Source organism: Pan paniscus, chromosome 8, assembly GCF_029289425.2.
Source record: "Pan paniscus chromosome 8, NHGRI_mPanPan1-v2.0_pri, whole genome shotgun sequence".
Taxonomy (NCBI): Eukaryota; Metazoa; Chordata; class Mammalia; order Primates; family Hominidae; genus Pan; species Pan paniscus.
Window position 1 is genome coordinate 91422906 of NC_073257.2, and position 14165 is coordinate 91437070.

General features: G+C 55.1%; 1 protein-coding gene across 10 annotated transcripts in view; it reads left to right on the forward strand.

Annotated features, from left to right (window-relative positions):
• The window catches only part of ZMIZ1 (zinc finger MIZ-type containing 1), a 248024-nt gene that overhangs the window by 212913 nt on the left and 20946 nt on the right, over nt 1-14165 (forward strand). For 8 of the 10 annotated variants that reach the window (XM_034930952.3, XM_034930956.3, XM_034930953.3 and 5 more), the window contains 4 exons: nt 8184-8298; nt 9368-9585; nt 10568-10766; nt 11776-12066. In XM_034930952.3, the coding sequence (XP_034786843.1) occupies nt 8184-8298; nt 9368-9585; nt 10568-10766; nt 11776-12066 (823 nt within the window). The remainder of the gene's footprint in view (nt 1-8183; nt 8299-9367; nt 9586-10567; nt 10767-11775; nt 12067-14165) is intronic. The other 2 variants (XM_034930955.4, XM_055093053.2) reach the window with 1 other exon arrangement.

Sequence of the window (14165 nt, forward strand, 5' to 3'; positions counted from 1 at the left end):
GGCACTTACTCTTTGGGCCATAAGTGGTCTGTCAGAGAAAGGAAAGCTGTGTGGGCTGGAAGACTCGCTGAGTACTGGTGGCTAACCAGTCGGTTCCGTGGAGCGAGGCTTCCTCGTGGGAGCACAGGGAGGTGGAGGGCCTGCTAGACAACATCCCACACTTTGAATGGCAGAACTGGAGGGAAAACTGGGCCCAGAGTAGGAAAGTGAATTGCCCCAGAACACACAGCCAGTAAAGGGCAGAGGAAGATATTAAACAGCGCACAGGGCTCTGCTATTTAGCTGGTCCTTCAGGGTCAACGAGGTGGTATCTCGTTGTTAACCCGATTTGGAGGGTCTTTTTAGAAGAGGGTCATCTGTTCTGATCCACAGCTCACCTTTTTCCCATTTTATAGCCCGTTTTCCTTCTCCAAGCCCCAGGCTATTCTGAAGACATGTGGTTAGGCAACTGAAAGTTACACAGTCTCTCCTTGCAACCTTTAGGAATTTCACAAAGGATAAATCCCTCATTTCCAGGGAAACTGCAACGGGGTCCGACACCTCGTAAGTCCTCAATGCAATTTCCCAAACAAGACGGAAAGAAAATGGAAAAGAAAGCTGAGCGCTTTCACAATTAGCAAACTGTTTTAGTCCGTCATCCTCCATAATTTTATTGAATGGCTTGGAGGCAGGAAGCTCTTTTTGCCTTTTCATTAAGGCGACATTGAGCTGGAGGTGAGCTTGGGTGAGCTGGGACAGTTGAGATTTGATGCCCGCAGGTATCTGGCTGTTTGAAGGCTCTGGGTCTTTGTCTGAAGGCTCTGAGGACAAACAAATGGGAGAGGATGAGAGAGCCTGGACACTTGCAGCCCCGCCCTGCCCCGAGGGACGGCAGACGCCTGGAGGGTCCCTGGTGACTGTCATATTTGGAGAGCTCAGGTGTCACAATCATGTCTGCTGCAGGCTGCAGAGCTTTGGCACTGCGGCATGAGGCTGTGAGTCAGGGCCTGCGTTCTTCCACACAAATGCTGTGCCTCCCAGCAAGACCCTTGACCTCTTGGCCTCGTGGTTCCCTGCTGATGGGGGACATGGTGCCGCATGAGCAGGATGTCAGGAAAGGGTCAGGCTGCCATAGCCCCGCAGCTATATCTGGGGGTGAGGGTGGTGACGAGGAATACTAATTATCCTCAGTTTGTGGACGTCTGTAGGCTCACTCCCTGTTTTGTCCTCATCACTGGCTGCAGTGGGGCTGCCGTCTATGCTCACAGATACCCAGGATACTATACAAGAGAAGGTGGCCAGAGAGGCCTGGCAAGGTCCAGGACCAGTGCCTGGGCAAGTAGGGCACCTTCCAAGTCCCTGCAGTGACCTGGACTTGAAGCCAGTGAAGTCTTTCAACCTCCTTCTTCCAGATTTTTAATGAGTGGTTTAAAAAGCCATTTGTGATTAGCACATTGTCCTTATGCAGATCAGTGTTGCGAAGGTAATTAAAGGCCTAATAAATCTTGTTTATGCTGTTAATTTGATTACAGTCAAAACTCGCTAGGGCTGGGGAAGCCTCCAAGATTGAGAGGTGCCATCCTCCTTCTTATAGGTGCGGGATTTATGAACCCCAACGGAGAGGCTTCTGGGCGGGGGGACCCCTGGCATCCCCTGAGTATAGCAGGTAGGGGAACAGGCCCTGGAGGCAGGCTGCTGGGCCTTGAGTTTCAGCTGGGCCATATTCTAGCTGGGTAACTGGCCAGTTACTTACCCTCCTTGTGCCTCGGTTTCCTCATCTGTAGAAGGGGAGTAACAACAGTGGCAGGAGTGGTGTGCTTGTCGCCAAGCCTGGCACACTGGGAGCCCATGGACCAGTCATTATTCCCCTGATCCTCAGCCAGGTGCCATCAAATTCTTAAGTGCTTATTCATGGCCAAACAAGAAAGAAGGGGGCAATCAAAACCAGCCACATCACACCATCTCCACAGCTGTCATTTTTAGCTCATTTTTGCATAGCTTCACCAAAGCTCAGTTTATGTTAGGCCTTTGTTGCCCCAAGAACATTTTAAAAACAAAAAAAGAAGGAAAGGGGAGAATTGAAAGACCCATAAATCCCTGCACCATCAGTTCCAGATGGCCAAGATGCAAAGGATTTTTTCCTTTCCTCCTTCCTACTGAAAAATTTTTAACACCCTCTAATATGCAGTTAGCTGCACAAGTTCCTCTCTAAGTTTCACCGCAGGGAGGGAAGGAAGTAGGCCCCAGTAATTGTGATGATGGAGAACACTGTTAATGGTTCCCCTAAATTAAACAGGGTGGGAGCTTCAGCTCCTCACTGGCTTGGCATTTCATTAGCAGTAACACTACAGCCTTGCACGGAGACGGGACCAGTATGGCTGGATCAGGGAAATTAATTAGGGTCTGACAATACCCTTAATGGGAATTGGTTATTTCTCCCAAATAAAGCAGCTATTACAAGTGCAAGGGAAGAAATAACTCAGCCCTCCCGCCGCGTTCCTTTCATGAATGTGTGTGTAGATGCTGCCATAGCGGGTGCACAGGAGCCAGGAATCATCACTGCCTTATCCCAGGCCTTGCTCATTTTCTCACATTCAGCAAAACCTCGATCAGTGCCCATGGAGCTGGCACAGACATGTAAACTGTCTACTGTGACTGCAGTGCAGAGAGCTCTCTATAAAATACGTGAAAAAAGTGCTGAGGGAACAGAGGAAAGTGTCCTTGGTTCTGCTTAGGAGAGTCCTTAAAGGGAGTATGCAGGCTGGGCTTTGAAGTATGGATAGAAGTTTGCTGGCTGGTGAAGGGAAGGCAGAAGAAAAATGAAGAAAGTCTCAGAGGCTTGAGAAGCACATTTTTTCTAGTTGACAGGTAGGAATGAAAACGGCTCCTCCCATTGGTAGCATATTTGAAAAATTCCTAGGCCACTTCCATTGTATCCTGAAGTAAACAGGGGCTATATATGGCTGGTTGGAGGACTGGAGAGAAAGGTGTAAGTACAGTTGAGCAGGGTCTTTCTACCAGGTTCTGTGCTAAACTTTATGTTTTTCTCATGTTTCTTAGGAAAGTGTTAGTCCCACTTTACAGATGAGAAAGTTGAAGCTGACTGAAAGTAACATGTCCAAGGCCACAGAAAGCTTCAGTGGCAGAGCCAGGGTTTGACCCGAAAGACTGTAACTCCAGAGCCCACATAGGGAACCTCTCTCCTGCTGGGCTTCCCTCTGTCGGTTGAATATTAACCTCAAAAAGGGGTCCCTGAATCTTTGCCAACACGGCCAGTCCAAGCTAAAGCAGACGATTTAGTGTATAAAGAAATTCTTTCCTGGAAGACTATTTGGGTTTTCTCTGCAGCTGGGCTTTGAGGCCCATCTTTACATTTCCCCTGTCCCTTCATGCTAGGCGACTTCCCCAAGAACCCCCAGGAAGATGCAGCCCTTCTTGGAATTCTTGTGGCTTCTAGGCGGCCTCTGCAGTGTGCTCCCTTGCCTCGTGGCCATCTCTGGAGAGGGAGCGTTGCCTTGCTGGATCCTAAGTTCCTAAGACAGTGGTGAGCCTGATACAGTCTGGTGACCCGGCGGCCTTGCCCTTGACTGGCTCTGCTACCTCTGTGAGCCCCAGCTTCTAAGATGGGCATCCGTTGGGCCCACTTAATGGGGCACTGAATGAGTTCTTAGGTGAAGGCCACTTCACAAAATTCCTTGCATCTAGAAGTCACTCAGTAAATCAGAACAACAGTAACAGCGGCAGCCAGCAGTTTCAGGGTGTCCAAGGTGTGCGGGACTCTGGGCCTCATACATGTTAGGCACTTACACTTAACCCTCATGGCAGCCTTCGAAGGGAGGGGCTGAATCAGCCCCATTTCACAGATGAGGTTGCTGAGGCATACAGAGAGTGAGCAGTGGTTTCATCGCTTCCCTCTGTGTCCTTCTCTCACTTCCTGGGCCCCAGTGGCCACGTGGCCACAGACACACTGTGTAGGTGGTCGGTCATCAGGCTTAACGAAATGGACATATTCATTTTCAGCATCACTCCAAGGGTGAGTGCAGAGAGGTGGTTTCTCCCTGGCACATTTTTTTGTTTAGCAAAGGTTTCCTGAGCCCTATTGGTGTGTGAAGACATCATGCTTGGCTCAGGGAGCCCAAGAAATCAGTGACAGCTCCTGAGGCAGAAGGGAGAAGGCAGAGGGTTCTCACTCTTGCCGGGAATGCGAAGAGCCAGTGGAGTTCAGTACCTTGTGCAAGGGCTCCCCGGAGGAGGTGGCCTTTGGAAGAGCCTGGAAAGGATGAACGGCATTTTCAAGGTGGGATGGAACTTGCCAGCCTGAGAAGAGGCACAGAGGCCCCTGTATTAGGGAGCAGTTGGCAAATGGAACCGTTGCTGCTGACATTGCAGATGGCTTCTGGCCTTGGTGCTTCTGTGGGTGGAGCAGGATTGTTGGGGCAGTTTTGGCTGGACAGGACTGTGGCTGGGAGCAGCTTATGGTGTGATACTGGGCAGGCCATGCTGGATTAGGGTTGTACAGAGTGGGACAGAATTATTAAAAAATGCCAAGCACCTGTGACCAGGTGAAGCACGTCTGCAGGTTAAACTGTGCTCGTCGGAGAGAAGAAGGGCTCTCAGGCACCCTCCAGACCCTCCTCCCATCCCAGCCAGGCCATGCCTTTCTGGTAGCAGCCCAGGGGTCTGGTTGGTCCTTCATCCTTGGGCACAGGGACCAGGCATTCCCCCGGTGGTGGTATCTTGAGTCTAGGCAGTGGCGTCACATCAGCAGGGCTGCTGGGGGGGCCTGCGGGGGCGAGAGCCTTCTCTGCGACAGCAGGAGCCCATCTCCCCCAGAATGAGATGAGTCACGGTCCTGTCGGTGCGGCTGCCACTTCTGCTTCTGCAGCAGGTGCGTGTGGAGGCAAGCTAGTCCTGAGACCGCCCCACACGCTGTGCCTGTCTCTTCCCCAGTGCACGGGCAGCATGCCAGCAGGGCCTCGCGTGTGTGCACGGACGTGTCCTCCATATGCCTGCGTGCATCTTTGCTCTGGGGCGGCAAACCTTCCATCCAGGCAGTGGGATGGCCAGTTTGGGAACGTTGGTTAGCTTTGCTTCTCACCAAGTTTGGGGCAGAGGGGACAAAACAGGAAGGAGCTGGTTTCCGCCCACAAGGCTCACCCACGGAGCTGCAGGGCAGTTGGGAGCTTGTTCGTGGGCCTGTGTAGCGTCCTGGGCTGAGGTGATGAGGCAGCAGTTGCCCACTCCCTGGACACAGGCAGGGCCCTGCTGGCCCCTGGGGCCTCCCATGGGGGTTCATTTCCTGAGCCTGGCCAGGCATGTTCTCAAAGGATAGGAACTTCGGTCTCAAGGCCATCAGCCTGGAGGGTTGGTGGGAACTTGTGGGGCAGAAGTTCTGGAGCGAGAAGCCACTCAGGCTTGGGTTTTGTTCAGTTGTAGGGGACCCCCTCTGGTCATCCAGCACACCTAGGACATGGGCCTTGAGGACAGCAGGTGTCCAGGGGATCTCCTCTTTGTTTTGTAAAAGCGTGACCTGTAGAGCCTCCCTGTGAGACTCTGGTGTGCCAGTCTGGAACCAGGTGGTGCGCCGGGTCCCCAGTGACCTCCCTGGGAGACAGAGGCTGTTCCAGCCCAGCCTTCCTGAGGAGCAGGCTCATGGCTACTTTCCTGTGTTTCTCTGCACTGCCCACTCCCTCTGCGCTCCCAGTCTCCAATCCGCCACCTGGATGGAGAGCAGAGTCTGTCACTGTCTGTCACCTTTGGCCCAAGCATCTGGATCTTCAACGAGCCACTACCCATCATTGTGCCTGACCAACTGAGTGCCCTGAGTATAGCTCCTCTACTCCAAATGCGAGTCCTGCAGTTTCCCCAGAAATCACGAGCAGCGCTCAGTTGGGAAAGCCCTTTGACTGCATTCTCCTCTTTGAGCCACATCAGATTTAGGCTGCTGAACCTGTGTTCAAACCTATTTGACTGAGATCCACGATAAATACACATATGACACCTTGACCCAAGGTGCACATGTATTTGTGTATAAAACCAAGACAGAAGCTCAAGGACTAATATTCATCTTTATTGTGTGCTCACACTCCATCACTTTCTAGTTGATGCTTTTTTCTCCCCTGCTGGTTGGATGTCATCACCTGCTGTAACCCACAGTTGGAAAACACAGAGTAGAGTGGAGGTATCATCTGATGCCCATTTTACAGATGAGGAGATTGAGTGCAGAAACTTGCACCAGGGTCCTAAGCACAAAAGTCTCTGCCGTCACAGAGCTGTTCTAGAGGCAGACAGACAATAATCAAATAAATATATAATTAGGACAGTGGTGGAGTGCTATGAAAAAAATTCCAGTGCCAGGGTGAGGGGGCAGGCAGTGTCGGGTAGGAGCTGCTTTTTTATACGAGGAGGGCGGGGGAGGCCCGTCCAGCGATCTCAGACAGGAAGAAAGCGTGGGGCTGGCCAGGCTGAGAAATCTAGGGGAGAGGGTATCCAGGCAGGGGAGGGGCAAGTATGAGCAGACAGTGGTGTGGTCCTGCCCTCCAGGCTGGTCGCCTCTGCAGGAGCCCGTCAGACTTGACCAGCATTGCCAAGAGCTCAGCCGGGCAAGGCACAGAGCACAAGACTTGGCTGCCCTGATCTCCGCTGCCTGCGGGTCATGCAGCCCTCTGCCTCCCTCTGGGAAGTCCTCACCTCTGGGCTGGGCTCCTTGCATCCCCAGAGGTGCCTCCCCTGCATCCCCAGAGGTGCCTCCCCAGCACCTCCATCCCCAGTTGCCCTGGCTGCTAGGGTTGGACTGGCCACTCAGCTAGGGTACAAGTCTCCCAGGTGTGACTGAGAACCTTTGCCATTTGCTGTCTCCTGTGACTAAGACAGACACAAGCCAGAGAGAGGCATGAGGCTCTTTCCTGTTGCCCGACCCTTCTCCCAATTTCCCTCCCCCAACACACATATGCACACACACACACACATACACACACACACACCCTGTGCCCTGGGTAGAGGCAGTGGCACAGCTGTGGGCGCTTTGCTTTTCTGCTCTTCCTGGTTCCACATCTAGAATTTTGTGACTTGGTGAGGGAGTGGTGCCAGAGAGCCAGTGACGGCTCTCGTGGGAGAGGCAGCTTCATCCCCAGCCTCCTGGGGGCTGGCACCCTGGCAGGTCTTCATGCCCTGCCCCTTCGCTGGGATCTGCTGGCCTCACTCTTGTGCACCCCAGCAGTCGGTAGGAAGCATCACTGGACACTCACTGTAGACCTAAGCACAAGAGGTGGGGCTGAAGGCTAACTCCTTGCTTCTGATACGTGAGAGCTCCTTGGGGAGATGTCCACAAACGTGGTGGGTACTGCTGGACCTGGTGAGGGGAGCAGGGGAAATATGGTCCGGGTTGGTAGAGAGGAGGCAGTTGTTTAGGGGCAGGGGCAGCTCCACGAGAGGACAGAGCCAAAGCGGGGTGAGGGAATGGTGGGGTCCGCCAGAGGAGTAAGTCATTCTTAAGTGTGAGTTTGGACTCTGCCTTATAAATGCTGGAAGCCACCAAAGGTCTTTGATTGTGCCAGGCATCTTAGGTGTTTGAGGGAGATTAGCTCAGGGGAAATGTACACGAGAGATCGGGGTGGGGGCAGGAGAGGGTGTGCAGCAGGTAGGCCTGTACCCACATTGCTGGGGGTTGGGAAGGAAGGGTGCTGGAAGAAAGCCCGCATTCCCATGGCCCAGGCAGCCAGGCTGCTGTGAAGGGCTGGGAGGTAGAGGGAAGGCTGGCACCCTCAGACTCGGACCCTTCCAGCCTGCACTGAGAAGGGACCAAGCAGTTCCAAGGGTAAGGTGGTTTGGGGGAGCCCAAGCTCTTCCTAAAGGGCGACGTGGAGTCAGAGCCCGGGTGAAGGAGGAGCTCAGATTGGGCCTCAGGTCACACCGCTTCATTAGTTGCATGACCTGTGGACTCGGGGATACAGGGAGACACACAGCCATGGAAGTAGCTCTCTGCAGTGATCGGGGGAAAGGTGGCCACTTCTGAACAGCCTGTCACCATGCAGGGCACACTGTTGTGCACTGGGCACTGAGACAGGCCTGGGGGGTCCAGTACTCGGATGGGGGTTACCTTGGACTGACTGGGAGCTGCGGTCACTTGGTGGGGTGATGGGCATGGCCTGTCTTGAGTCTGTGCCTGCCAGGCCCTGAAGATCTCCCTCTGTCTCTCTCTGCAGTGATGGGTCGTTCCCCTATGACTCTGTCCCTTGGCAGCAGAGCACCAACCAGCCTCCCGGCTCCCTTTCCGTGGTCACCACGGTTTGGGGAGTAACCAACACATCCCAGAGCCAGGTAAGAGCCTATACTGCCCTCAGCCACAGCTCTTTCTAGGCGGGAGTGTCCCTTGACCCCTGGAGCCATACCAGCCCTCTTCACCCTCACAGGCCCTGCCCTGCTGGAAAGACCAGCTTCCAGGGCACACCCAGCTGTGGACACGTCTCCACCCCTGGCAGGCTCTGCACCTGCCTCAGGAGGGCAGCCTCTATGGACTGTCCCCATCCTAAGGCCTTTCTGGAGGAATGGCATTCATCTGACAGACAGCAAGGGGTTCTTCCCTAGCCCATTTGCTCTGGTAAACAGGAGAACTTCCTCGGTGTTACTGGCTTCAAGGCTCCAAGGTCTGAGGTCTCTGACCCTGGATGTATGGCCTGAGTTGGATTTCATCAAAATATTGTGCCTTGGACTTCTGACAACTCCCTATTCCCCATTGCCCTGGTCAAACCCACCTCCCTCTCATTCCTTCCTCTTTCTTCCACTCCTCCTCTGCCCAGTCAGGGAGTCTCCCACCTGTCTGATCTCTGCCAGCCTTTTCTGTGGCTACATGGAAGGCTCAGGGCTGCTTGTCACCCTGGAGGGAGCCACTGGGCTGACCGGTTGTCGCCTGCTCCTGCTGCCCTCCAGAGCTAGCAGGGTGGGTTCCTCTTGGCCCTCACAGAGCAGCAGCCAGGGGCCTTGGGGCCCCTGTGTGATGAGATGCTGGCATCCAGGCTCGTTTGTGGGGCAGTAGGCTTCATGGCCAGGGCTCTCCCCACGGGCATCTGGTACAAGAGCAGCCTCTTCTCCCTTCACTGGGCTGCCCAGCCCCTGGGGACCGCTTGAGCTGGCTTTGTGGGGCTTGGTCATACCCTCAGCTTGTTCCATCACAAGGCTGACGTTCTCATCCCCCACGCCACCTGCCACCCAGGCCCGCTCCTTATCACCGGTACACTCAGAATAATTCATCCGCCCTCCATTTTTTTCCTCCTCCCTGTTGTCCTGCCTCCACTTTGTTCTTTCTCCCTTTCCCCTCTTCATTTATCCCTCTTCCTCTCCACACTACCTCGGGTAGCACCTTAGGTGACAACCACTTCTCTGCCCACAGGTCCTTGGGAACCCTATGGCCAATGCCAACAACCCCATGAATCCAGGCGGCAACCCCATGGCGTCGGGCATGACCACCAGCAACCCAGGCCTCAACTCCCCACAGTTTGCGGGGCAGCAGCAGCAGTTCTCAGCCAAGGCTGGCCCCGCTCAGCCCTACATCCAGCAGAGCATGTATGGCCGGCCCAACTACCCCGGCAGCGGGGGCTTTGGGGCCAGGTGAGCAGGGCTGACCTGTGGCAGAAGCCATGGACGCCGCCCCTCTCCTTCCTTCCAGTGGGGAGGGACCCACTTAAATCCCAGCTCCATGCTTTCTGCCCTGAGAAGTTATCCTCTGTTGTTACATGAGTTGAAGGGGCTCAGTCATCCCTGGCTCCCAGGGCTGGCCTGCAGATAAGGCGCTGCAGCAGTTGGCCTGTGTTCTGACAGTCGTCAGGCTCGTAGAAATAGAGAGGTGACATTCTTAACTCCTCAAAACCTCAAAACAACCCTTCTCTAAATTTTGTCTTTAGTAAATAGGAAAATATTGAGAAAATCTGGATTGGCAAAGTCGAAGAGCAGGTATAGATGGGGTCCAGTTGCCCAAAGACAGTGAAGCAGTCTGGGAATATCTGCTCTGCCTTGCTGATTGGTGAAAGCAGAACTATGCAGAGACTGCGAGGCCCTTGGCTCGGAAGAAAAGGGCAGGGACTCCCAGGATATGGAGCTCTGGGGAGTGGTGTGAGGCGAGCAGAGGTGCCCATTCTCCTCTTTCCACCCCGCCCTGCCTAAGACCCCCACCTTGGCCTCAGCCCTCACCAGCCCTGGCTGGGTTTCTGGCCTGGGGTTGGCACAGCTGCATGAGCTGGTGGTTAAACACAGGGATCAGAAACACCTGCAGCCACAGCCGCAGCTCCGCCATCAATGCTGCAGGGCCTTGGGCAAGTTGCTCAGGTTCTCTGAGACTCAGTGTCCTTCAGAAGATGGGCTCACCAGGGCCCCGACAGCATGCAGTGAGGGTGCAGGCACCCCCAAGGGCTCCAGGAGCACAGCAGCCTGGTCATTGCCAAGTGGCACAAATGAATGGCTGCCAATCCCAAGAGGCCCCGTCCCCTCTAGGTTCTGGGTACAGCTCCATCCTCTCCCTTCCAGCCCACAGCTTGCCCTCAGTTCCCCTCAGATGCAGGCAGTACCTAACTCTTCCACCCTTCTACCCCTGCAGTTACCCTGGGGGTCCTAACGCCCCTGCAGGCATGGGCATCCCTCCGCACACCAGGCCGCCTGCTGACTTCACTCAGCCCGCGGCAGCCGCTGCAGCAGCGGCAGTGGCGGCAGCAGCAGCCACAGCTACAGCCACAGCCACGGCCACTGTGGCAGCCCTGCAGGAGACACAGAACAAGGATATAAACCAGTATGGACCGGTAAGGGTTCCCACTAATCCTGGTCCAGCCTTGCCCAGCCAGCCAGGCAGACAGCCCTGGGAAACCAGAGTTGGGATGTCAGTGCTTATGGGGCCATGTGTGCTGTGAGAGCTGACTGCATTAGGGTGCATTTGGGCTTTCATGGAAGCATGTGGAGGTCTGCGTGTTTAGAATGGCGCGTGTCTGGAATGCGGCGTGTCAGTGTGCTTGGGTGTGGTGGGGTGTATGGGTGCTGGTGTTTGTTCTGTGTGTTGGTGGCTCGTGTACAACTGCATATGGGGAAAAGGTTCTACATGGCTCTCTGAGCCCCCAACTCACCAAAGAGTGGGCTCAATGTCTAAAAATAGTCTTGTGACCGGTCTGTCTCCTGGATTGCCTCTGAGACCAGTGCCCTCCCAGTCACCCTATCTGTGGGTCTGCGCAGGCCCCAGTGCTGCTCCCTGACCTTCTGAAGGATGGGTTAGGGGATGAGGAGAGGGGGAGCCCCCATAGGAATGCAGAACAGGAGGCGAGGAGGTGGGAACTGCAGGGCAGAGGGGCAGAAGTGGAAGCTGGGCTGAGGCCAACTTTGTGGATGGAGGGTGTGCCTCCACTGGCCCAGGACCAAGGGCAGGGCCAGGGCTTCCAGGAAAGGGGCTGCAGTCTCACTCGGGCTCCTGCCTCCACCCTCATCTACCTCCACCCTCCCATACCCCTCCCTGTCCCTGCACACTTTCCTGGTTTTCTGCCTGCCTCCCTCCCTGGAAATGCTGCCTGTGCATTGGAGTGACCACCTCACCCCACCCCACCCCATCCCCTAACACCCCTGAGCTGCATCTCTCCTGTGCGGCTGCAGAGGGCAGCAGTGAGCCTGGGTGGATCCTGCTCCCCTGGGGCCTGGTTGGTCACCAGTCACTGCCGCACAGGACGGTGCCCCCTCCCCACTCCTCCACCTCCCCAACCCTTCCCTCCCTGCACTTTCAATGCATGTGGCATTTTATTCTTTTTTTTTTTTCTTCTCCCGTTGAAGGTCTGTTCCTCTTTCCAGATGGGTCCCACCCAGGCGTATAACAGCCAATTCATGAACCAGCCCGGGCCGCGGGGGCCTGCCTCCATGGGGGGCAGCATGAACCCCGCGAGCATGGCGGCTGGCATGACGCCCTCGGGGATGAGCGGCCCTCCCATGGGCATGAACCAGCCCCGGCCGCCCGGCATCAGCCCCTTTGGCACACACGGGCAGCGGATGCCCCAGCAGACCTACCCGGGCCCCCGGCCCCAGTCCCTTCCTATTCAGAACATAAAGAGGCCATACCCTGGAGAGGTGAGTGCAGCAGTGGGAGCCTGGGAGGTGGGAACTGGGACAGCTGGGCTTGAAGACATGGGCCGTGGGTGCGGCTTTGGAAGGGGTGTGGCTTGGACTCCAGCACACTTGGACAAAGAGGCAGGGGCTTAGGGGTCAGGTGCTACTGGGTTTGAAACCTGGTTCTGCTGTTTCCCAACTGAAAGACCTCGAGCCAGTCCCCCTGCCTCCTAGGGCTGCTTGAGGGACTTGAGGAGGTGTCCGTGAAGTGCTTGGCCCTGGGCTGGCATGTGCCGCCACTCAGCAAGCAGCAGTTCCTCTTACTGTAGTGACTCTTGTCTTGGCTCAGCCACTAACTGGGTGATCTGGGTTTAGTTCCTCCTGCCCACATGAGAGCTTCCCCAACTCCTCTCCAAGAAAGAGAGCTGAGACAAAATGCTTCCAGTCTATAAGGGCTGACCCATCCGGGAAGTGACTGGAAGGCAGGCAGCGTGTTTCCAGTCTATAAGGATTGACCTGTTGGGGAAGTGACTGGAAGGCAGAGAGCATGTTTCCAGTCTATAAGGACTGACCCGTTGGGGAAGTGACTGGAAGGCAGGCAGCTGTTTCCAGTCTATAAGGACTGACCCGTCAGGGAAGTGACTGGAAGGCAGACAGCGTGTTTCTTAGCTCTTGTTTCCATTCACACTTGGTCACTGTATAGGAAGTGGCACTGCCTCTTGGGCTGCACAGCCAGCTCAGCCAAGGTGTTGGGGAAGATTTGGGGAAGTAAAACCCACACCTCCTGCCCCCTGGGAAGTGAGGTTTTAGCAGGAAAGAAAAGTTTTGAGCAGAGACTCACCAGGGAATGAAGCATAGCAGACTGCACAGAACTCAATATGAGTCAGAGAAGGCAGGCTTCCTGGAGCGGGTGTCACAAGCGAATCCTTAGAAAACGATGCTGGCAGCAGCTGGCCCATCTGGGTACCCAGGTAAGGATTTAGTTTACCTGCAGAAGACGTAGGGACGTGGCTCTGCAGATGCCCCTCGTGAAGCCCTGGTTGCTCCCCACGACCAAGCCCCTTTTTGAGCAGGGTGTGCCCAGCTCTCTGCCTGCCTCCCTCCCAGCCTGCATGCCCACTCTCAGAGCAGTTTTCTCCTCCTAGCTCCTCTCAGCACTGTGGCCTTCACCTTGGGCTCACAGCGGCTTTAGATTCCAAAGACCTTAAGTTCCTTGAAGATCTGCACATTTCCCCTCAGTATCCACCTTAGGATGGGCTGGGAGGCTTGGCAACAAGTGGAGGTATCCTGAGTTCAGGAGGGGAGAGAGAGAGAGGGGGTCAGGGGCTTCCTCATGCATCCAAGAAGCTGGATCAAGCCCCAACCCTCCACCTGGTGGACACTAGTTCAGGGAGGGGCCAGAGAAGGACCATTGGCTCCTGGGTCCTGAGTTTGGGGGAGCCTCAAGCTATTGGCACCTCTCCTGGCACTCAGGCCCCATGCAGTTTCTAGGCCTTTTCTCAGCCACCCTGTGCTCAAAATCCCAGTGTCCCACTGGCTGTGCTGGGGGTGCATCTGTTAGCCCACGCCAAAGGAGGCAATCTGGGATGAGGCTTCAGCAGAATTCCTGGTCATTGGTGTCACCCCTGCACCTGCACCTGTGCCATGCTTATGGCTCTTGCCTGCCTAAAGAGAGCACACCAAAGGCTCTCCATATTTTTACTAAATTAATCATCCTTTTCATAGAGTGCTGCTGCTACCCAGCTACAGCACTGGGTGGTCACAGCCTATGCGGCCTGATCCTGTCTGGAAGACTGGCCTTCCTTCCCCTTGCCATGGCTTGCTCATACAATATTTGAATTGTTGGAACCTTAGGACAGGGGTTGGGTCATCTGGTCCCACAGAGGACTCTCTTCTCTAGCTTGGTGGGCAGGTAGGCACCAGCTACGTCTTCTATACCTCCTGTGGTGGGTGCCTCACTGTCACCCAGAGCAGCCACCATGTTGCAACAATGTGAGTTGTAGATTCTTCCACACTGACACTCTCTGACATTTATCCCCAAGTCCATCATTCGTTTGTTGAGCAAGTATTAAGGGTATTTTCCCAGGCACTGGGGCACAGCCACCAACAGGACCTCTGGG